Here is a 24,055-nt window from a genome sequence, read left to right as displayed (position 1 = left end):
GTTGAGATCACTCTGGATGAAAAAAAAGCCAACTCAAATCTCTTACTGTCCGCTGACAGGAAAAGAGTGAAAATGGCCACCATCTTTGAGGATGTTTTTGATCCCCGATATGGATACAACCCTAGATCCCACACGTATGATGGCTGGTGGTGTGTGCTTGCAAAGGAGGGCTTTACATCTGGGAGACATTACTGGGAGGTGAGAGTCTGGGGCAAGGCAGAGTGGAGGATAGGTGTGGTTAGAGTGTCAGCACCGAGGAATGGCTTTGCAAATCTGAACACAAAAGCTGGTTACTGGAACTTGCGTCTGCGGCTTGGGGAGCTCATGGCTCTAAGTGCACCAGTCATTAAACTGAACCAGTCTCCACCCTCTAGGTTAGGGGTGTTTCTAAGACATAGAGGAAGGACAGGTATCCTTCTATGATGCAGAGGAAAGATGCCACATTTACACTTTTAATGTCAATTTTGATAACTTTGGAAAGATTTACCCTGTTTGGAACAATTGAGACAGACAGAGAGCTGGTTATTCTGTAGGGAAAATAACTTGATGCAAGCTGTCCGGCTTACTTTATGGGCATCTCAATGTATAGTTGCTGACTGTCTCAACTCACAATTCCCTGAGATTGCAAAAGGTGTTCCTCAAGAGTCCATTTTAGGGCTGTATTATTCACACTGTATGTAAGCAATCGGGGGAGAACAGCCTTGGTCAGAGAGGTGACCAAGACACAATGGTCACTCTGACAGAGCTCCAGAGTTCCTCTGTGGAGATGGGAGAATCTTCCAGAAGAACAACCTTCTCTGCAGCACTCCACCAATCAGGCCTTTATGGTAGAGTGCCAGACAGAAGCCATTCCTCAGTAAAAGGTACATGACGGCCCGCTTGGAGTTTGCCAAAAGGCACCTAAAGGAATAAGACGATGAGAAACAAGATTCTCTGGTCTGATGAAAACAGGATTGAACTCTTTGGCCTGAATGCCAAGCGTCACGCCTGGAGGAAACCTGGCACCATCCCTACAGTGAAGCATGGTGGTGGTAGCATCATGCTGTGGAGATGTTTAAAAAATGTATACATATATATATATATATGTCACCTTTATTTAACCAGGTAAGCTAGTTGAGAACAAGTTCTCATTTACAACGGTGACCTAGCCAGGATAAAGCAAAGCAGTGCCACAGAAACAACAACACAGAGTTACACATGGAATAAACAAGCGTACAGTCAATAACACAATAGGACAAAAATAAAGTCTATATAAAGTGTGTGCAAATGGCATGAGGTGGTAAGGCAATAAATAGGCCATAGTAGCAAAGTACTTACAATTTAGCAGATTAACACTGGAGTGATAGATGAGCAGATGATGGTGTGTAAGTAGTGATACTGGTGTGCAAAAGCGCAGCAAAGTAAATAAAAACAATATGGGGATGAGGTAGGTAGATTGGGTGTGCTATTAACAGATGGACTATGTACAGCTGCAGCGATCGGTTAGCTGCTCAGATAGCTGATGTTTAAAGTTAGTAAGTCTCCAGCTTCAACGATTTTTGCAATTCGTTCCAGTCACTGGCAGCAGAGAACTGGAAGGAAAGGCAGCCAAAGGAGGTGTTGGCTTTGGGAATGACCTGCTGGAGCGCATGCTATGAGGGTGCCCATGTTTAAGGATTTTGGGTTGTACCTGGTGGTTTCCTTGAAAATTTGTGTGAGATTGAGGGCATCTAGCTTAGATTTTAGGACTGTTGGGGTGTTAAGCATATCCCAGTTTAGGTCACCTAACAGAACGAACTCTGAAGATAGATGGGGGGCAAGCAGTTCACATATGGTGTCCAGGGCACAGCTGGGAGCTATGCCCTGTTTGGGATTGGAGATGGGTACGGCTAAAGGCTAGAGAAACTGGTCGTCTAGTGCGTTGGGGACAGAGAATAAAAGGAGCAGATGTCTGGGCGTGATAGAATTGATTCAGGGCATAATGTGCAGACGGGTATGGTTGGGTGCGGGTACAGTGGAGGTAAGCCCAGGCACTGAGTGATGATAAGAGAGGTTGCATCTCTGGACACGCTGGTTATACTGGGTGAGGTCATCGTATGTATTTCAGAGGCAGGGACTGGGAGACTAGCCAGGATCGAGGGAAAGATGAACGGATCTATGTAGATCCTTGATAAAAACCTGTTTCAGGGTGGCTACTTTGAAGAATCTCAAATATAAAATGTATTTTGATTTGTTTAAGCCTTTTTTGGTTACTACATAATTCCATATGTGTTATTTCATAGATTTGATGTCTTCACTATTATTCTACAATGTAGAAAATAGTAAAAATAAAGAAAACCCTTAAATGAGTAGGTGTGTCCAAACCTTTGACTGGTACTGTATGTAAATATGATATTTCAGTTTTTTATTTTAATACATTTGCAAATATGTCTTAATGTCTTAACCTGTTTTTGCTTTGTCATTTTGGGGGTATTGTGTGTAGATTGATAAGGAAAAAACAGTTAATCAATTTTAGAATAAGGCTGTAATGTAACAAAATGTGGAAACAATTCAAGGGGTCTGAATACTTTCTGAAAGCACTGTATATGAACGCTGCTGCCTCTTCAAATCTATGATGATTCTACGAGTGATGTGCTTTATTTGAATGGTTTTCTTTTATAATATGTACACATATTAATGAAGTATGGAATCAATGTATATAAAAAAAACTTATTTCTTGACACATACATTTGTTTGCTGATTTACTCATGTAGAATAAAGAAGGCGGGGAGCTTAATGGTGAAATCATTGACAAAAACATTTTTTTTCTGTAGCTACAATGTTTAATATGTAACTACTCTTTGCCTAGAGAAAGAGTGACCATAAGTACAGACATCTCCAGGTAGAGTAAGGCCCTTTGTACACCATCGAAGAGTAACAGTTTGTTTACTATTTATGCTATTGCTTGAGTCCACATGATTGTTCACCTCAAGGAGCTGTTAGTACGCAATATCTAGAAATCTTTTTGAGACAATAGTAGCTGTTAATGCAGCATAGAAACAACAGTGTATAGCCTACACTGTTGATTTACAAAAAAATAATATTTAACCTTTATTTAACCAGGTAGGCTAGTTGAGAACAAGTTCTCATTTACAACTGCGACCTGGCCAAGATAAAGCAAAGCAGTTTGACACATACAACAACACAGAGTTACACATGGAATAAACAAACAAACAGTCAATAATACAGTAGAAAAAGTCTTTATACAGTATGTGCAAATGAGGTAAGATAAGGGAGTTAAGGCAATAAATAGGCCAATATAGCAATTAAACACTGGAATGGTAGATGTGCAGAATATATATATATATATACACATGTGTATATATTTTTATATATATATATATATATGAATGTGCAAGTAGAGATACTGGGGTGCAAAGGAGTAAGATACATAAATAAATACAGTATGGGGATGAGGTAGATACTTCCACATAATCTAGAAAACCACATAGCATTTCCTGTTTTTTAATGCAGCATTGTTTTACATTTTAGGACACTGTGGTTTCTACATTGAACTGCCTGCAGAGCTAAACATGTAAAACCTCCAACACCATTGTTCTGAATAAGAATTTTGTTAGTGCATGTAACTCACTACAGTGTAGACCCTTTTGACCTCACCGCAGTCAAAAAACAACATGTAGAAGGACTCAAAGACACTGCCTTTTGACAACATTGGAAAGAAGCCAAACAGGATGAATGCTGCTTATAGCATGGGTGGCAGGAAGCCTAGCGGCTAAGAGCATTGGTCCCTAGTCTGAATCCCCGAGTCGTTCTGTCGTTGAGCAAGGCAGTTAACCCCCAACAACAACTGCTCCCTGGGCGCTGATAACGTGGATGTCGATTAAGGCAGCTCCCTGCATCCCTCAGTGTTAAATGTGGAAGACACGTTTCGGTTAAATGCATTCAGTTGTGCAACTAGGTATCTCCTTCCCCTTTCCCCATAAAACAATAACTGAAAGCCAGGAACTCTGTTCTGCTTCTTTCCTGCAACCAAGGCAATTTCAGATAACTATATAATTCATAATGATGAGATCTGCCAACAGCCCAGGTCTGGTTTGAAAGCTTCCCCCACCTAGGCATTCTTTGAAAGGTATAGAACAGGTCTGAGGTTGTGTGATAACAATGGCAGCAATGAGAATAGCCTCATTGTTGAGATTTTCTCTGTTCATGGCAGCCAAACAGAAACATCTTACAAGTTCACTGGAGTTGATTATATACGATGCAAATATGTTGCCAGCAAAGCTGTTTTGAAACATCTTCGACACTCACTCCCATTCTCTTGATTTTTTTATATTTTTTTTAATGCAGAATGAAAAATAGGTCAGATATTGCTTTCGGCATGTGTAGTGGCCAGAGGATGGCACTATAAATCCCAGTCTGTGAGAGGTATATCAATTTCTATCTGAAATTTCTGTGTTAGGTGAAATGTGTCCATATGAAGGTGAGAAGCTTCAAGTTCCTCTGCGTACACATCATCAACAATCTGAAATGGTCCACCCACACAGACAGTGTGTTGAAGTAGGCGCAACAACGTCTCTTCAACCTCGGGAGGCTGAAGAAATTTGTCTTGGCCTCTAAGGCCCTGACAAACTTTCACATATGCACAATTGAGAGCATCCTGTCGGGCTGTATCACTGGCTGGTACGGCAACTGCACTGCCTGCAGCCACAGAGCTCTCCAGAGAGTGGTGCGGTCTGCCCAACGTATCACCAGGGGAACACTGCCTACCCTCCAGGACACCTACAGCACCCGATGTCACTGGAAGGCCAAAAAGATCATCAAGGACATCAACCACCCGAGCCACTGCCTGTTCACCCCGCTACCATCTAGAAGGCGAGGTCAGTACAGGTGCATCAAAGCTGGGACAGAGAGACTGAAAAACAGCTTCTATCTCAAGGCCATCAGACTTAAATAGTCATCACTAGCAGGTACCACCCGGTTACTCAACTCTGCACCTTAGAGGCTGCTGTCATATATACATAGTCATGGATTCACTGGCCACTTTAATAATGGAACACAAGCCACTTAAATAATGTCTACATACCACTTTACTCATTTCATATGTATATACTGTATTCCATTCTACTGAAATGTGGTCAACGCCACTCCGACATTGTTCATCCTGATATTTATATATTTCTTAACTCCATTCTTTTACTTTAGATTTGTGTGTATTGTTGTGAATTGTCAGATATTACTGCACTGTAGGAGCTAGGAACACAAGCATTTTGCTACACCCGCAATAACATTGCTAAATATGTGTATGTGACCAATAACATTTGATTTGATGTGCCAAACTGAGGAGAGAGACCATCTATCTGTATGACGATGTCAAAGCCATTTGACCACAGGAGCCTCACTGTATGAGTGATAAAAAAAATGTTTAAAAAACAATGCATATGACAAATCAATTTTTCCTAAAATCCACTCCACTAATCAACAAGGCATTTTCTTTCTTTTCACACCTCCTCATGCATTTCATCTACAGCATCCTCATCCATCACCATGTCCTTGTAGTGGCGTAGGACTACATTGTCGTTGTTGTTGTAGTAGAGCATGGAGACAGGTGATAGGTGGATGGGTACTCAGCAGGGCTGGGGTGTGCCGCAGGGGTCCTAGGAGTGTACCAGTGTCTGCAGGATGGCATGGTTGGTGCCGTTCTGGCTCTCTCACTCAGCGGGAATGGGCACTCTATGTGGCAGTAGTCCTACCAGCCCACGTCCTTGAAGTCGATGTGGCAAATCAAATCAAATTGTATTTGTCACGTGCACCGAATGCAGTGAAATGCTTACTTATAAGCCCTTAACCAACAACGCAGTTTTAAGAAAATATCAACAACAGAAAAGTAAGAGATAAGAATAACAAATCATTAAAGAGCAGCAGTAAATAACAATAGCAGGGCTATATTTTTTATTTCACCTTTATTTAACCAGGTAGGCCAGTTCTCATTTACAACTGTGACCTGGCCAGGATAAAGCAAAGCAATACGACAAAAACAACTATGCAGAGTTCCACATGGGATAAACAAACGTACAGTCAATAACACAATAGAAATATCTATGTACAGTGTGTGCAAATGTAGTAAGATTAGGGAGCTAAGGCAATAAATAGGCCATAGAGGTGAAATAATTACAATTTAGGATTAACACTGGAGTGTGCAGATGATGATGTGCAAGTAGAGATACTGAGGTGCAAAAGAGCAAAAATAATAATAATAATAATATAGGGATGAGGTATTTGGGTGTGCAATTTACAGAGGGGCTGTGTACAGGTACAGTGATCGGTAAGCTGCTCTGACAGCCCGATGCTTAAAGTTAGAGAGGGAGATAAGTCTCCAGCTTTTGTGATTTTTGCAATTCGTTCCAGTCATTCGCAGCAGAGAACAGGAAGGAAAGGGGGCCAAAGGAGGTGTTGGCTTTGGGGATGACCAGTGAAATATACCTGCTGGAGTGCGTGGATGTTGCTATGGTGACCAGTGAGCTGAGATAAGGCGGGACTTTACCTAGCAAAGACTTATAGATGACCTGGAGCTAGTGGGTTTGGCGACGAATTTGTAACGAGGGCCAGCTAACGAGAGCATACAGGTTGCAGTGGTGGGTAGTATTTGGGGTTTTGGTGACAAAACAGATGGCACTGTGATAGACTACATCCAATTTGCTGAGTAGAGTGTTGGTGGCTATTTTGTAAATGATATTGCCGAAGTCAAGAATCAGCATGAGCGAAGGAGGCTTTGTTGCGAAATAGGAAGCCGATTCTAGATTTAATTCTGGATTGGAGATGCTTAATGTGAGTCTGGAAAGGGAGTTTACAGTCTAACCAGATACCTAGGTATTTGTAGTTGTCCACATATTCTAAGTCAGAACCGTCCAGAGTAGTGATGCTAGTCAGGCGGGCAGGTGCGGGCAGCAATCGGTTGAAGAGCATGCATTTAGTTTTACTTGCGTTTAAGAGCAGTTGGAGGCCACGGAAGGAGTGATCTATGGCATTGAAGCTCGTTTGGAGGTTTATTAACACAGTGTCCAAAGAAGGGCCAAAGAAGTATACCGAATGGTGTTGTCTGCGTAGAGGTGGATCAGAGAATCACCAGCAGCAAGAGCGACATCATTGATATATACAGAGAAAATAGTCAGGGAGTACCGGTACAGAGTCAATGTGCGAGGGCACCGGTGTCGAGGTAATTGAGGTAATATGTACATGTAGGTAGAGTTATTAAAGTGACTATGCATAGATATTAACAGAGATAAGCAGCAGCGTAGAAGGGGGGGGCAATGCAAATAGTCTGGGTTGCCATTTGATTAGCTGTTCAGGAGTTGATAGACGACTCTCCACTTCCGCCGAGAGCAGCACGAGAGCGGGTTCAGGGACACGGGCCACCAATGAGGTCTGGAACTCTGGGAAGGTTACTGTTGGCCCGATCGGGAGAGTGTTTCTCAGGTGGTGGGCCATGATGATGTCCCTGGCCAGGGTGTGGGTGGGTTGAGGCTTTAGCTCCAGCCCGTAGGTCCTCCCTGGTTGAATTAACACATTGAATAACAGATTCAATACATGGAACAACAGATAGAACATGGAACAAAAACTATCTAAAGGAAGTTTGTTCTGAAGTGTCTGTCCTATATCGGAGACATTTAAGAAAGATCAGGAAACATTTTATATATATATATATTTTTTTTTTAACATGTATTTAGCCCATTATTTTTGGCACTAAACTGTCTCCATATAGACTTCCATAGAAAATGTTTAACTGGTACTGGGGGACCTTCAGACGAGTCTCACCTTCCCACAGAGGGGTCCTATTAGTGTGTAGCCCAAACTGTTCGGACACTACAGACAGAAGTTGGCAGATCGGCTCTTCCGACTTCATGTTGTGAGAGTCTCATCGTTCCATAGAGTGGTCATAATAGTTTGTAGGCTTAACTGTTCGGACGCTACAGACGAATGTGTGAGAATACCGCTCTAGCTCTCTCACCTTTCACTGCAGATGCAGAAGTGCGACATGCGGTGGATTGAGATGCATCCAATGCAAAAACACTGATTGTGTTGTTATGCTAATTCGAATCACATGGGGCCTTCGAAATTGACTGTAGGGGGTTTTAAGCCAGTTCTCAGCCAAGGCTGTGAGGTCCAGCGAGAGGGATCTGGGCTCTGGTTCTAGCTGCACCGACTGGGACTGGGGCAGCACCAGCCTGCGGTTGGCCTCGCGGTTCGCTCCCCTCAAGGTCGCACGCAGCACCTTGTACAGGGATACACTGAGAGCCCGTGGGCCCAGGAGGAACCTTGGTGTGCAGAACACATCCCACTGGAACTTGATTTCAAGCTGCGCCAGAGAGAGCTGCTCCAAGGGCTGTAGAAAGATGAATAGATGTTTCTCCACACAGCCGTGGCCCTCAAACTCCAGCCTGACACCAGTCTGAGAACAGTGAAAATAAGACATATTAGGTTCACACTTTAGTAGGGCCCAGGTTTCAATTTACAATTGATTTTGCAATGTCACAGTCAATACAAGCCTTTATCTGTAATAAAGAAAGCCAATGCTCTCTGACTTTGTCCCCTAGTTTCTTTTTCATTGGTATATTTCACCCAAAAACAATAGGAGTGAATTAACTCGGAAGCAACTGTTTTCAAAGACCAAACGGTATCTTTTGAATATCAAACTTGTTTGAACTTCATTGTGTATGTATGCCTATGTAGGTCAAAAATGACTTGACCTCAAATTGTTATTCTGATCATTTTTTTAACCAGACATTCCTCTTTCTTCCAATGATCTTAAATGGAAAGGAGCACTTCAAACAACAACAAAGAGGACACCCAGACACCTTTTTTGGTGAACAGCTGAGGGATGGCACTGGAGAAATGTAACCGCTCAAATTCATAGACAGACCTATGAATGCAATGACTGACCCTCTGTAAAATATTGTTTATACCATGTTTTAAGCTAAACAATGTTTGCTTACAATTACATTGTTTACAGTGGAGTAGGATACAACAACCCACTGGGCACAGATGTCAATTCAATGTCTATTCCACTTGGGTTCAACATAACTTCAATGAAATGGGGTGGAAACAACGTTGATTGACCAGTGGGAAGCTTCTTCTGGGGTTCTGATGGTGTAAAACAGTAGAACTAAGCTCATGAGGCATTTAGTCTAAGTTATATTCCTCAATAATCAATTGCGTGTCTTTCTGTTGCGTGATTTCAGTCCTGGAGGTGTGTTTCCTGACCCATTCTACATTTGGTTAATGATATTTGTCCCACATGAGACGCAAAAGCCTATTTCACTTCCTCAAAATTGCCAGAATGAATGTAAAATGACTCAAGAATTTTGCAATTAATGTCGACATTTTTGCCAATAATGTTTTAATTGCTCAATTTGACATTTAACTACGGTGTTTGGTGCAGTATTTCTCAAGTTTAAAAAATGCGCAACGTGTTGTCATATGTAAACAAAGCCAGAGCTGCTGGGCAGGTCTGTCTTACTGTCTATGCTATTGGATAGAGGGCAATCACCGCAACTGTTCACCCCATGTTAGTGAGCAAATGGACATGGTCAAATCAAAACCCAATCTCCAGTTACCCATTGTGACGCAGGGATGTTCCAAACTCCGTAGATTCATGACCAAAATGATCCTGTTTACAGTTTGTAGTCAATTTTGACACTCGGAATAACTGTTTCTGACTCAAATCGATGCCATTTAGGCCATTTTCGATGGGATTTGTTGCTTTTGAAAGGCAGTCGCTCATTAAATGTCCACAAATGTCCCAATCGCAGATTGCCTCTTTAAAGTCTACCCGTCAGTTTTGTAATTGGCTGTGACATTCGCTAATTCATTTCTCCCGCTGGACCAGAAAAATGCGAAAACGGTTTTGACTTTGTGGAGGTGTTATTTAAATGAAACCGGGGCAAGCAGCCAATGTAGAAACCGCTGTAATTTTCCTGGTTGCTAAAATTCTACACTGTTCGCTCAATTTCTGTTTAAATGAGAAAACAAGCACTGAATAGTGTAGGATATAATTTTACCATCTGTGAAATATATTTTCGACTCATGAGCTAGGGTTCGACTGTCGTACCCAATCAGAACCCAAAATATAAGCTTGTAAATAGTTTTTTTAAACGTCAAACCGCCTCAAAACATGGTTTAAACTAAAACGTTGATACCATAGATGGTCAATCCTTGTATCCATAGCTTGGTCTACGATTTGAGATAACATTTCTCCAGCCTCGCCCCTCATCTTTTTACCGAACCGGGGTGGGGAGGCCACTTAGTTATTGTTTCTACTGCGGATTGCCACTTTAACTGTACATTGAGGTAGAAAGCAATACAACAGAAGGCCCTCTAGGTGTCATGAGGAACAAAGCAAGTCAACAGAAAAACCACTTGGCTATTATCAAAATAGATTTTATTCTAGAAGTTTCAAAGATCTGAGTGATATTACAACAGTCAAATGCGTAGGTTGCAGAGAGAGTCTCAGCAACCATATGAGAGAGAGAACATAAGGGTGAGGGCAAAGACATGGAACAAAAAAAAAAATCTGCAAACAGGTATTTATTTACATGGTCCAGGGTGTTATGACACGTCCTTGTTAAAGTTGAGATTTATTGTTTTTGTTCATTTTTGCGTACATAGCTACAAATAAATCTGAATTATAAAAGTTTCCAAAGAGTACAAAACCTTCAAGGGCTTTTTAGACATAGCAAAGATAGAATTAGTACTTTAGGTAGGAACAAAAAAAATAGCAAACACTTGAATGCAGTGTAAAAAGCGACTCTTTTTAAAAACAAAAGGGTTATAAAATACCATTCCACTGTCATAGACTTCATAATAAATCGTGTCATCATGGTACAATCCACTCACTGTTGATTATATTAAAGAAAACTTCAAAATACTCTTAGCTTCTGTACAAAATTTGTAAAACAAGTGACATTCTGAGAAAGAAAATCGCAAAGGAGGCCTTTGAAAAGACAACAAAAAACAACATTGTTGTTTTAAAGCAACAGGATGATAGCTAGGGCTAAGATATGGGATTTTGGAATGCCATGAAGTTGGCCTGGATCCAATGTGTAACCAATAAGTCAACAGTTTAGACACTACTATTTCCCCTTCCTTTTTAACGGAACTACTGCACACGTTCAGCTGAGTGAAATAAAACCACGAGCATTAATCCCTGTCTGGATGTGCCAACCAGGGTTGGGAGTCAACTCTAAATTAAATTTATGGGATGAACTGAAATTCCAATTCAAGAATGTAAAAAAAAAAGTGGCCTTCATTTTGAATGAGGAATTTTTTTCAATTCTTGAATTGAAAGTTCACTTACAGAATGAATCAAAATAGAATTGACTACAACCCTGGTTTAAACATCTCCCTGTTACGCATTATTCTGAAGTGCAGGAAAAAAATAACATAAACCCAGTCTTCGGGCTGCTGTTCTCTTTTATAGCTATGACCGTTTAATGGTATTTTATAAAGAACCATTTCTCATGGTAAAAGACCCACATGATGTATAGTACCGCCACATTTTCCAAGCATGTCTTCAAGAGTTAGATTTTTTTTTAAAACCACCCTTGCACTTGAGTGGCATATAAAAAAGAATTGCCTGTGATGTCACAGATATATTATATATAGTTACATGAAGTCATATATGTCCCAAAGTCTGCTTCTCATCTCAACGAATCTCCCTGCAAAAAAAAAGGCGTAAAAAAAAGGCGTAAAAAAAAAATTACAATTAAAAAAAACCTGCACCTTCTGAAACACCACAAAACAAAAACATTGTCTATCCATGCATAGGCCTCAACACAGCCTGTGTTGGTGCTGTGCACAAAATCACTTTTAAAACCACGACCAAAGAGCAGACACAGCATTGTGTCCTAAACAGAACACTTAAAGCAATGGTTCACTCCAAAAATCTAACTTTGTCAGATGTTTATAGAACTCAAAAAGTAGTCTTGGAACGTAGACTAATCTCGTGTAAAGGCGTCCGCATGCTTCCCAGCCGAAACAGTTTGGAAGAGTTTGTGCAAATATTATGAGGACATTTTGTGATGTTTTTGTTCATTTTGGACTTCAGTAAGGGTTTTTCCAGGCACACAATATTTTCTTGAGAAAAGCCGAGGTTGGTAGCTGAAGTCTACACCTGTTCGTCAGTGATTGGTCAAATTCCTGAAGAACAGGATTCTTCAGTGAAGTCTGTGTTGACATTCAACGAGACAACTCATTTTCATGCACATTTTTTCATTGAGAAATACTGCACCAAATATCTTAGTCGCACAATTTTATATCTAAGATCTCCTCTGCAAAAATGTAAAAATTAATGATAGATTTGGGGCGGCAGGTAACCTAGTGGTTAGTGTTGGACTAGTAACCTGAAGGTTGCCAGATCGAATTCCCAAACTGACAAGGTAAAAATCTGTTGTTCTGCTCCTGAACAAGGCAGTTAACCCACTGTTCCTAGGCCGTCATCGAAAATAAAAATTAACCGACTGACTTGCCTAGTTAAACAAAGGTAAAAAATTAATAATAATAACTCAGGATTTAGATTAATCTTAGATTAATTTGGATTATTTTGAGAAAGTGTATACTGGCTAAGGTGTCTCAAAATGGACAAACAGTACTATTGCCGCTTGTTTAATTTTTTTTAAGTGAAAGTCTTTTACGGAAGTCTACGAGCACACCTGTTCAGTTCGCCTAGCCGACTTTGGCTAGCCGCCAGGCAAACTGAAGCATGCGGACGCCTTTAGACCTCGTTCGGGTCCGAAAACTACCGGCTAACTTTGACGTCGGAGTCAACCACCTAAACATGACACCTGAAGACATCAACATAAACATCACTAGATCCCAGACATCAACAGTCAATGACAATCATAAACATTTTGCTCAACATGACAAATTGCAATAAGGTTGCCCAGCGTTAACATTTCAAATGTGATGAGTTGGTTGTCGACTGAAGGAAGCATGGTTGAAACTGACTGCAGACATTTGAAAGGGCCGGTGTAATGCAAGTGTTACTGCTGAAATCAAGACAGTATGTCCAGATTAATTACCAAGCAAGACCGGTCAACAAAACAAAGCAAAAAATAAACTTAAGTGATGGCTTAGTCTGATTATCATTTAGCATTTGTTAGCTTAGCACGCAATGGACAGTGGAGGTACAACATATCGTGAATAGCACAGCTCAGATGTTAATTGTAACATCCGCTATCAACCAATCAGGATACAGGGAGAGTGTTCAATAGGGAGAAATCGTTCTGAAACGTGGAGGTTCTAAATGAACGTGTCCAAAGTGAAACACGTGTTTTTCCATTGCAAAACTTGTTGCTACTTAGTGTACTACTGAACACAACCCGCCTGTAGGACATTGTGGCTTTGAATGTGGGTTGTCCTGTCATTCATGAGCTACCCAAAGCACTGCCATCCCTATATTCTGGCTAAAAGCTCCCCGGAGGCACAGATCGAGGATCAGCTTACCATCCCCCAATCCTAGCCATAACGGGAGAAAATGCCAAACTGACCTTATAACGGTGTCTGCAACTTCCCCTAACCAATCCATTACATTCAAATCTAACATCACATGTAGTTAGGATGGGGCTTTCTAGTAGCTGCAGTGATGATCTTTATTAGAATTCTCAGATGTCTACTAAGCTAACAGTTTTGCACACCTGAAGCCATTTAAAGGTAATAAGAAGTACAAGTATGCATATGGCACCTTTAATCCCCACTAGCTGCTCTCCCAAAAATGTTTAATAAAAGGATTTTGGCAAACTGAAAAAAAAAACTTTGAATTTAATTGTTTGAAGCTTTGAATTGAACTTTATAAATATATATTTGTTCAATGTATTTGTGAACCACAAAAACATGCATGTACAGTGCCAAAATGAATGATTTCTCCCAATATCAGTTTGAAACCCAAATTTAAGAAAAAAAAAAATCCTACTGATCTTACCTCTCTCGACATGTAACACAAACCTACAGCAAAACAAAATGGCCACAGGACAACAAAAAATGTGGACATGTACAATATGCACACACCAACAACATGGGGGGGGGGAAGCTTAACATTTCTCATTTCTGGTATAAAGGATAAAAAATAAATAAATAAAACAACAAATTGCAGATATTTTGGTCTGTATGCAATGGGTCCTCTTCTCTTCAATATGATTTTTGTCCGGGTGACCATAATATAGTCATTTTTCTCTCCTGTGGGTCTGAGTCGGACTTGAGGGAAGTCCAGATCCCCTTTGTTGGGGGTTAGTTTGACCTCTTCTCTGGAGGGGTAGTCTGTGTGTTTATGGGGGTGTTGGGGTGCTCTGTTTGGCTGTGATGGTAATGGTGGTGGTGGTTGTGATGATGGGCCATGGCTTCTGATGGGACTACAGCAGTGTAGACGACAGGCTGGGACAGTCATTTTGGCTATGTACACATTCGTAGTCGGTCCATGGCTCCCCAAACGAGCGTCATTTCCTCAGGTCTAGTACACAAACCTGGAACGGAAGGGGGAGAGGTTAAAGGTCAAATGCAATGAGCAGGGCAAGGTTGTTGTTTTTTTCTGACCATGTGACCAGAGAAACCCCTGGCCTTAACAATAAGAAACACACATCCATTATTAGTCTAAGTAGTGCTGTTTCCACTGCTGAAAAACACTTCCTTTCATTATTAAAACTCAGCTGTGCCAATGTGTAAAACCTCTCAAGTCCAGTCAGAACAATAGCTATTGACTTCCTAACCGCCCCGGACAATAGACACTGCATTATGCAAGGAGATAAATTGGTGGTGGGTCTCACTGCACTAGGACAACCCCTTACAGATTATCCGTAGATGCTCAAGCCTATTGACAAACTATCTGTGTGATTAATTACTCCACAGCTGCAACTATTGACATAAAAATAAACATTGTTTACTGCTCTAGCTGTAATACTGACACTTGATGAATAAAACAGATACTGAAAACTAATATATATTTTTTAAATGAAACAGTTGGACAATGGATGAAGACACTAAACTCTTTGAATGTCTTAAATCCATCATTATTTAATGAATTATAGCACATAAAACATTTTACTGGAACGGACAAATAATGTATCAAGTTCAAGGATATTGGTGGGAATTCAGGTTTTCAACGAGACACTGAGGTACACTTTCCTAATATTTTGATGCTTCCAACAGTTGTGTTAAGTTGGCTCGAAGTCCTTTGAGTGGTGGACCATTCTTGATACACACGGGAAACTGTTGAGCGTGAAAAAACCAGCTGCATTTCAGTTCTTGACACAAACCTTGTCTCAGGGCTTAAAAATCCTTCTTTAACATGTCTCCTCCCCTCCATCTAAACTGATTGAAGTGGATTTAACAGGTGACATCAATAAGGGATCATAGCATTCACCTGGTCAGTCTATGTCATGGAAAGAGAATGTATACTCAAGTCTATTTTTCAAACGGTATCAAGTATTTATTTTATATTGTGTGTCACATCGTTACATTTGTCATTTCACAAACTCTTATCCAGAGCGACTTAGTTGTAGTGAGTGCATACATTTTCTCAGTACTGGTCCCCAGCGGGAATCGAACCCACAACCCTGGGCATGCTCTACCAACTGAGCCACATGGGACCACGAGTCATGACAGCAGTCAAATTCAACATGACCGTTCAGTCAAGGCAACTAGGCTTCTCCAAGCTCTGATGTTGCGGATGGTCATTAGCAACCTACCAAACTTGCTTACTGCCTGGTACTCAGTGCTCCGTTTTCCCTTGAGAGGTGCGTCGGAGCATGGCGGCCATGAGAAGGGAATTACAATTAGCCTATCATATTCAGGCCAAGGGCACAATGGCCACTTTGGCCGCAAGAGGCATAGATTTTTTTAAGGGCAACACAAGGGGGATTCCGCCGGGAAATTCAAGGCCTGGTGAGAATATTATCAAGTGCTTGTCAAATTGTGAATGGGAGACTGATGGTGTGCAGATTGACTTTTTTCAAATCATCATTAGTCTCATCATGCAGCATGCATAGAATGTCTTAAACATCAAAACATATAGCCCAACCTTTGTATCACAATTAAAGTTAAGCATATACCATTTCTTCGTTAACCGCTCGACACAGAATAGTCGCATGTGCGCACTTCCTCCGGAATCATTGAGAAAATATTGTTTCTATTTTATTAAGCTATGTTCAATTGTATTCTTCATACTATAAAATAATTTTAAAAAATAAAGCCATGGAATTCTAAGCAAATCTGCTAAATGAACTAGTGTAGCCCACCGCCATATGGCATAGCCAGATCAGGACCTAACATAAGGACAACTCAGAGTATGCTATTCTGTTCTTCTGAAATAGACTACATTTTCTTCATATAATGTTTCTTTAGACCGGTCTAAAATAAATCATGAATTTACTGTGATTGCGTAGACTATATTGAATAGATTTCTTAAGACTTTTTTAAAAAGTACACATTCCAAAGGTTTGCGTCAGTGGTTTGTAAGATGTGTGTGGAAGCCAGGAGATGCTAAACTTGGTTATGCTAATTAACGGTCAATTACTGTGAGCTTGGTAGTTATTTGCTTGACGGTCACTGGCTGACAATTTCAGGACTGTGACAACCCTAGGTGGAATAGGGCTTACAACCACAAAAACGTCCTCCGATTAGGCCTACCTACACTTTTCTAGACTGCCTCTTTAAATACTGTTGTCACGTTCTGTTGCATAATTCAACAAGCATGTCAATAGCAGGATACGCTCTGATTAAAAAATCAACACGCTCGGCTCTAGATTACACCCATCTACAGTATACACACTTTACATTGTTTGTGAGATCAGATAAAATATCACTATAATCAGTGTTCACATTCGGAAATGTGTTTAATTTCAGCTCATCTAATTTGCAAACATTTCAACTGTATCAAATGAGAACTTTTTTTGTGTAATGCAAGTGGCGAGATGTGTTAAATCTCTGACGAAGCTTTAGCGTTCATATAGATTCACTGGAAAGACGATGAATTCCATTGAGCCCATTTCAGCCATTACCGGGGTGGGTTCGACAGGCCATTCCAAACATTTTCCCGGTCGTAACGTTAACGGGGGGGACAACAGGTAAGAAAGAGTATGATGAGTATAATGAAAGCAATCAATCCAGCGAGATTGAAGTGAGAATTGGATTTGGCACCTCTCAAAAACACAGTACATAGATGGCTGAAAAAAGGCAGATCCTAAGGTGGGCTGGGCATGCGAGTTGCTATTAGCACAGTGCCATCATCCATATATAGGTGCCACTAATAGGTGATCAGTGACCATAAATGAAGCCAGAAAAAAACTTAGATAGACCCTAGATATAGCTTTTAACTGTGGTCTAATATTTGTTCCTTCTGAAATCAGGAAAATAACTCCTGGCCACGAAGAGGCGGCTGGTGACTTACTGATCCGTCTGACGCGCTGGCTCCCACTTTATCCCCCGTGGCGTTCCAGCACACCTCGAAGATGCCCCCCGTTCCCCTGTAGCTGTGAACTAAAGCACCCGTCTGTACGGACAGACAGACGGATGTGATCAGCAAAACAATGATAAGCAGGAGAACTGGGGACAAGTCAATTTCAATTATGCTTTACACGCATCTCAATTAGGGCTGAATCCTTACTTGAGAATAGTTTGAACAAATCACCGGTTGAAATCAACGCATGATTCACGTGCAAGTCAGAGTTTTGCACTCACATCTCAAGTTAGGATTTGGACCTAAATATTCAAACCCCATGCATCGACCATCAGACCAGCCCTGCAATAAACAGTTGGTCTTGAGATGTGAATGACGTATGAGTGAGAAGAGCGTGTGTGTGTGTGTGTGTCAGTCCATCCTGTACCTGTGTGTTCCAGATGTGGACACACTTGTCGAAGGAGCCGCTGGCTAGGTGGCGCCCATCGGGGCTGAAGGCCACACTGTAGACGGGCTCTTGGTGGCGGGTGAGCGTGTGGATGCACACGCCGCGCTCCACGTCCCACAGGCGCACAGTCGAGTCAAACGACGCACTGGGGGGAGATGGAATAAGACTTTAGTCCATCTTGGAAAGGAAATGCATCTTTTGCTCTGCTCCTAACCTCCAAGACGCCGCCACAGAAAAGCAGACACACTCTGGAGGGAGTACAGGGTCAGCCCCAGTGCAGCGCCCCCAAGCAATTTAGGAGAGTAAAAGGAGAGGAAAGAGAGAAAGGAAGAGAGAGGAAAGAGGGAGAGAAGAACCATTCACTTTCATTTAATTACAGTGACTATCCTGGGATCTATTCAGTTGGGGAAAACAGAACGTAACAGATTGAGAAGCATAGAATGAACATACATGATCTCCATACTACAACATGTACAGATTCTAAATGCATTTGTTTGACAGAAAACCCCTTTTTAGCCCAAACCCCAGAGGCATGCTGGGAGTTGGAGTGGTTCCTAGCCTTATATTACCTGGCCAGCATCAGATTGGCATTGGGGTTGTTGGTCCCAGGCCCCGTGGGGCTCCACTTGATAGTGTAGATCTCCTTACTGTGGGCCTGCAGGTCGTGGACACACAAGTCCTGCTTCATACTCCAGATCTGGTAGAGATGGAGGGGAGAGGAGAGAGAGAAAGAGGCGTGAGGACTCCAATCAATTATATGAACCGACTTGGGAAGAAGAGATTCTAGTTATGGCTTATAAACTACGCCAAAAGTGGACCCCGATAACACTTATTTTGTACCGTTCCTACTCCATGAAATGACATATTTGGCAGTAGATAGGAAGTTGTGTGTGAGCTGTGTGTCCTGACCTTGAGTGTCATGTCGTCAGAGCAGGAGGCCAGCAGACTCCCCGTAGGATCCCACTTGATTGCGTTCACTTCATTCTAGAGGGAAAAGTCAAAGGGGTTATGAGGGGAGGGAGGATACAAGGAAACATTGCGTGAACTTTATAACATGGGTAGTGCACAAACAGGGCGCACGTAGAAAGGCACTTCCTGCAGTGATGTGACGAAACAGGATGGACAAAAGCTTTCACCTATCCTCTATATTCAGATCAATGCGTTTGAACCAGAGGGCGCCACTTTAGACTACTGAAATGAATCAATGACAGTCACAATGGCTGCGTTTACACAGGCAGGCTAATTCAGATCTTTTGACCAATCAGATTAGATATTTTGCAAATAACTGAACAAAAGATCAGAATTGGTCTGCCTATGTTAACAAAACCAGTGTTAACGTGACAGGGAGAAGAGACTATTGAGATGCACCCAGGCCAGAGAGCCAGTCCAGTCTCACGTCTTACCGTGTGTCCCTGGAAGGTCTTGACTGGCCGGTCCTGGCCCAGCTTACACACATGGATGCACATGTCCGTGCTGCAGGAGGCAAACGTGTTGTTGCTCTGCCAGTCCACGTCCAGGGCCGGCGCTGAGTGAAAGGGAAATTGCTGCTTGGCCTCCCCTGTGTGAGCATCCCAAATGATCGTGGTCTAAACGAGAGAAGGATACATTGTCAGAGTCTTTTCGTCATGTGCGTGACAAAATGACAATACCATGACAACGAAAAAAAACATCTGGCTTTCTCCACATACTCATTCCAGGGTTCTCTATTTTTTTATTACTATTTTTCGACATTGTAGAATAGTGAAGACATCAAAACTATGAAATGACACATATGGAATCATGTAGTAATAGAGGTCGACCGATTACGATTTTTCAACACCGATACCGATTATTGGATGACCAAAAAAGCTGATACCGATTAATCGGCGATTATTATTATTATAATATATATGTAATAATGACAATTACAACAATACTGAATGAACACTTATTTTAACTTAATATAATACATAAAATCTATTTAGTCTCAAATAAATAATGCAAAAGCAAAGTGTTGGAGAAGGAAGTAAAAGTGCAATATGTGCCATGTAAAAAAAGCTAATGTTTAAGTTCCTTGCTCAGAAGATATGAAGCTGGTGGTTCCTTTTAACATGAGTCTTCAATAGTCCCAGGTAAAGAGTTTTAGGTTGTAGTTATTATAGGACTATTTCTCTCTATACCATTTGTATTTCATGTACCTTTGACTATTGGATGTTTTAATTAGGTACTTTAGTACTGTCAGCATAATCTCAGGAGTTGACAGCCTTGAAGTCATAAACAGCACAATGCTTGAAGCATCGCAAAGAGCTGCTGGCAAACGCAGTAAAGTGCTGTTTGAATGAATGCTTACGAGCCTGCGGCTGCCTACCATCGCTCAGTCAGACTGCTCTATCAAATCATAGACTTAATTATAATAACACACAGAAATACGAGCCTTAGGTCATTAATATGGTCGAATCAAGAAACTAGAATTTCGAAAACAAAACGTTTCAGTGAAATATGGAACCGTTCTGTATTTTATCTAACGGGTGGCATCCATAAGTCTAAATATTGCTGTTATATTGCACAACCTTCAATATTAAGTCATAATTACGTAAAATTCTGGCAAATTAGTTCGGAACGAGCCAGGCGGCCCAAACTGTTGCATATACCCCGACTCTGCATGCAATGAACGCAAGAGAAGTGACAATTTCCCTAGTTTAATATTGCCTGCTAACATGAATTTCTTTTAACTAAATATGCAGGTTTAAAAATATACTTCTGTGTACTGATTTTAAGAAAGGCATTGATGTTTATGGTTAGGTACACATTGGTCAGCCTGCCATGCAGTCTCTTTGTGGAGTGCAATGTAATCGGGCCATGATCGGTGTCCAAAAAGGCTGATTACCAATTGTTATGAAAACTTGAAATCAGCCCTAATTAAAATCGGCCATTAATTGGTCAACCTCTATGTAGTAACCAAAAAAGTGTTTAAACAAATCAAAATCTATTTTATATTCTTCAAAGCAGCCACCATTTGCCTTGATGACAGCTTTGCACACTCTTGGCATTCTCTCAACCAGCTTCATGAGGTAGTCACCTGGAATGCATGGCAGGCTGACTACCTGTTATGCGAGTGCAGCAAGGAGCCAAGGTAAGGTACTCAGCTAGCATTAAATGTATCTTATAAAAAAAACAATCAATCTTCACATAATCACTAGTTAACTACACATGGTTTACGATATTACTAGTTTATCTAGCTTGTCCTGCGTTGCATATAATCGATGCGGTGCCTGTTCAATTTATCATTGAATCACAGCCTACTTCGCCGAAGTAAAAGTTAATTTGTGGAATTTCTTTCCTTCTTAATGTGTTTGAGCCAATCACTTGTGTTGTGACAAAGTAGAGGTGGTATACAGAAGATAGCCCTATTTGGCAAAAGACCAAGTCCATATTATGGCAAAAACAGCTCAAATAAGCAAAGAGAAATGACAGTCCATCATTACTTTAAGACATACATTTCAAGAACTTTGGGCGTATCTTCAAGTGCAGTCGCAAAAACCATCAAGCACTATGATGAAACTGGCACTCATGAGGACCGCCACAGAAAAGGTAGACCCAGAGTTACCTCCGCCGAGAGGATAATTTCATTAGAGTTACCAGCCTCAGAAATCGGCAATTAACTGCACCTCAGATTGCAGCCCAAATAAATGCTTCACATAGTTCAAGTAACAGACACATCTCAACATCAACTGTTCAGAGGAGACTGCGTGAATCAGGCCTTCATGGTCGAATTGCTGCAAAGAAACCACTACTAAATGACACCAATAAAGAGACTTGCTTGGGCCAAGAAACACGAGCAATGGACATTAGACTGGTGGAAAGCTGTCTTTTGGTCTGATGAGTCCAAATGTGAGATTTTTGGTTCCAACCGCCGTCTTTGTGAGACGCTGAGTAGGTGAACCGATCTACGCATGTGTGGTTCCCACCGTGAAGCATGGAGGTGGTGGTACGATGTTGCTTTGCTGGTGACACGGTCTGTGATTTATCTAGAATTCAAGGCACACTTAACCAGCATGGCTAATGACCCAAAACACACCTCCAGGCTGTGTAAGGGCTATTTGACCAAGAAGGAGAGTGATGTTCTGCATGCGATGACCTGGCCTCCACAATCACCTGACCTCAACCCAATTGAGATGGTTTGGGATGAGTTGGACCGGAGAGTGAAGGAAAAGTGCTCAGCATGTGGGAACTCCTTCAAGACGGTTGGAAAATCATTCCAGGTGAAGCTGGTTGAGAAATGCAAAGCTGTCATCCAACGCAAAGGGTGGCTACTTTGAAGAATATCAACTATACTTTTTTTAGTTACTACATGATTCCATGCGTTATTTCATTATTTTGATGTCTTCATCAATGTAGAACACAGTAAAGATAAAGAAAAACACTGGAATGAGTAGGAGGGAGGGGTTGTTCTTAATGTTTTGTACACTCATGGTATTTTCACTGAGTTTGGAATAATACTGTGAAATTGTTACAATTATGATAAAGCCCTTTTAGTGTAAGATTTGTTTGAAACGACCGCCTGAATGTTCTGCCTGCTTTGGTGGGAAGGATTTTTGGCCTGCCAGTAAATTAGTTAAATAGACCAATAAGAAAGAGAGTTCCAAAACTCTCAGCCAATAACAGCTAGTTTTCCCCTCCCCACTCAGACAACAACCAGACAAAATCTTAATTGAGAAATTGCTCTTTGCTAAGAAGCTATTTTTATTTTCAATGAAAATTGCCAAAAAGAAACAATCACAGTAAGGCACTTGATATCAAATCCTTTCAGGGTAAAAATTTAGATAAAATGTCTGCATTGGACCTTTAACACACAAACAATTATCTTACCTTATCTACTCCTGCACTGAGGATAAAGTTGCCTTTCTTATTCCATTTGAGGGCAAATATAGGACCTTTGTGCTGGCCCAAGGTACTGGCGAGGTTACCTGCAAAAAACATGTCATGGTGCTTGGTTAGCAAGAGAACAGTACTTTAGACCATCTGTGAATCTGTTTAGAAATGTTGAGATGTGAAAGTTCTGACATTAAAAAAAAGAGCCAATACGGAACTTTTGCCTTCGAGGTTGCTCTTGAGCCACACAAAGGGGTCCCCTAAATGGACAGAAATATTGTCCATAATGACCTAATTGGACAGAAAGCATCATTCCTCCCCTCGCCTGTGAGCAAAAGTTTATATTGTTCCCCTAAAACTAAGGATTCAAGCCAACATTTTACGTAAACAATTAGCATGCCCATAGTGTATCTTTAAATTGCTTACCGTCTTTAGTCCATATTCTGGCAAAGCCATCGTACGAGCCTGTGGCTAGCAGCGTACCCTCACTCTGAAAGATAGAAATTCCTCAGTAATTTTTGGGACCAAAACAAAATCTTTTCAATAACCTGTAGTTCTGGGTTTCTGTTGCACCCCAAATTAGGGCAAAACATGGCACTGATCCTAACTTGAGATTTATGTGAATTACTCAAATCTAGGCTTAAAGTCAGTTTTTCCTACATCTCGAGTTGTGATTTGGCCAAAAGTACTTAAAAATGCTGGTTCAGTATCCTCCAACAACTTGTATATCAGGGAGAAATGACAGCCTGCTCTACTGTAAGTCTATATTCTGAGTAGCGGTAGTGAAAGCCCTGCATTTTCCATGGGAGGGAATGAAGCAGTCCCATATATCCGGTTGGGAAGCGCTGCCAGAGAATGCCTTTGGCAGCCGAGACACACACCAGAGTGTGTACACACACAGTCTGTCTGCCCCCACCCCTCAAACACACATTCTCTCTCTAACCCACATTCCAGTCCAGTGAGGTGACGTCTTTGTTGCTGGGTACGTCCTGACCCCCCTCCCGTATGCAGTGTCTCAGCACCAGCTGGGTGGAGCTGCCTGTGCTGTTCTCACTCAGGTTCCAGATCCGCGCCGTTGAATCCCCAGACCTGCGCGCGCGCACACACACACACACACGTTACACACTGTCGTCTAATGTGCAACTTCTTTGGCTAAAACATAGCAACATTAACCCTTTACAATCGTGGGAATTGGACTATAGCGATAGGGCTAAATTGAATCTTAAAATACTCAAGATACATTCAGTGAAATGACAAGACTAATTCCTGGAAGATGTGGGGTAGGAGGCCACATAAGATTTTTTTTAAATAATAAAAAACAAGTGTTTGAGTGAGAG

At 41.4% G+C, this 24,055-nt stretch overlaps 1 protein-coding gene and 2 pseudogenes across 4 annotated transcripts in view; 1 reads left to right on the top strand and 2 right to left on the bottom strand.

The window, feature by feature from the left end:
* LOC135507378 (E3 ubiquitin-protein ligase TRIM39-like) overlaps positions 1–2,703 on the top strand; it is a 31,268-nt pseudogene extending 28,565 nt beyond the window's left edge.
* A 2,774-nt stretch (positions 2,704–5,477) lies between these two features.
* Positions 5,478–8,582, bottom strand: LOC135507369 (protein DVR-1-like; annotated as a pseudogene).
* Positions 8,583–10,397: 1,815 nt separating this feature from the next.
* The window catches only part of LOC135517222 (F-box-like/WD repeat-containing protein TBL1XR1), a 37,324-nt gene continuing 23,666 nt past the window's right edge, over positions 10,398–24,055 (bottom strand). For 3 of the 4 annotated variants that reach the window (XM_064941335.1, XM_064941351.1, XM_064941343.1), the window contains 9 exons: positions 23,666–23,807; positions 23,145–23,208; positions 22,716–22,813; positions 19,271–19,453; positions 18,777–18,851; positions 18,437–18,564; positions 17,847–18,012; positions 17,411–17,512; positions 14,496–15,231 (listed from right to left, as the gene is read on the bottom strand). In XM_064941335.1, coding sequence (XP_064797407.1) covers positions 15,148–15,231; positions 17,411–17,512; positions 17,847–18,012; positions 18,437–18,564; positions 18,777–18,851; positions 19,271–19,453; positions 22,716–22,813; positions 23,145–23,208; positions 23,666–23,807 — 1,042 coding nt within the window. In that variant the 3' untranslated portion in view covers positions 14,496–15,147. The other variant, XM_064941360.1, reaches the window with a different exon arrangement.

The sequence above is a fragment of the Oncorhynchus masou genome, chromosome 3 (genome assembly GCF_036934945.1).
Source record: "Oncorhynchus masou masou isolate Uvic2021 chromosome 3, UVic_Omas_1.1, whole genome shotgun sequence".
In the NCBI taxonomy this organism is placed as follows: domain Eukaryota; kingdom Metazoa; phylum Chordata; class Actinopteri; order Salmoniformes; family Salmonidae; genus Oncorhynchus; species Oncorhynchus masou.
The sequence above is the reverse complement of the archived record's forward strand: the minus strand, read 5'-3'. Positions and strand labels throughout refer to the sequence as shown.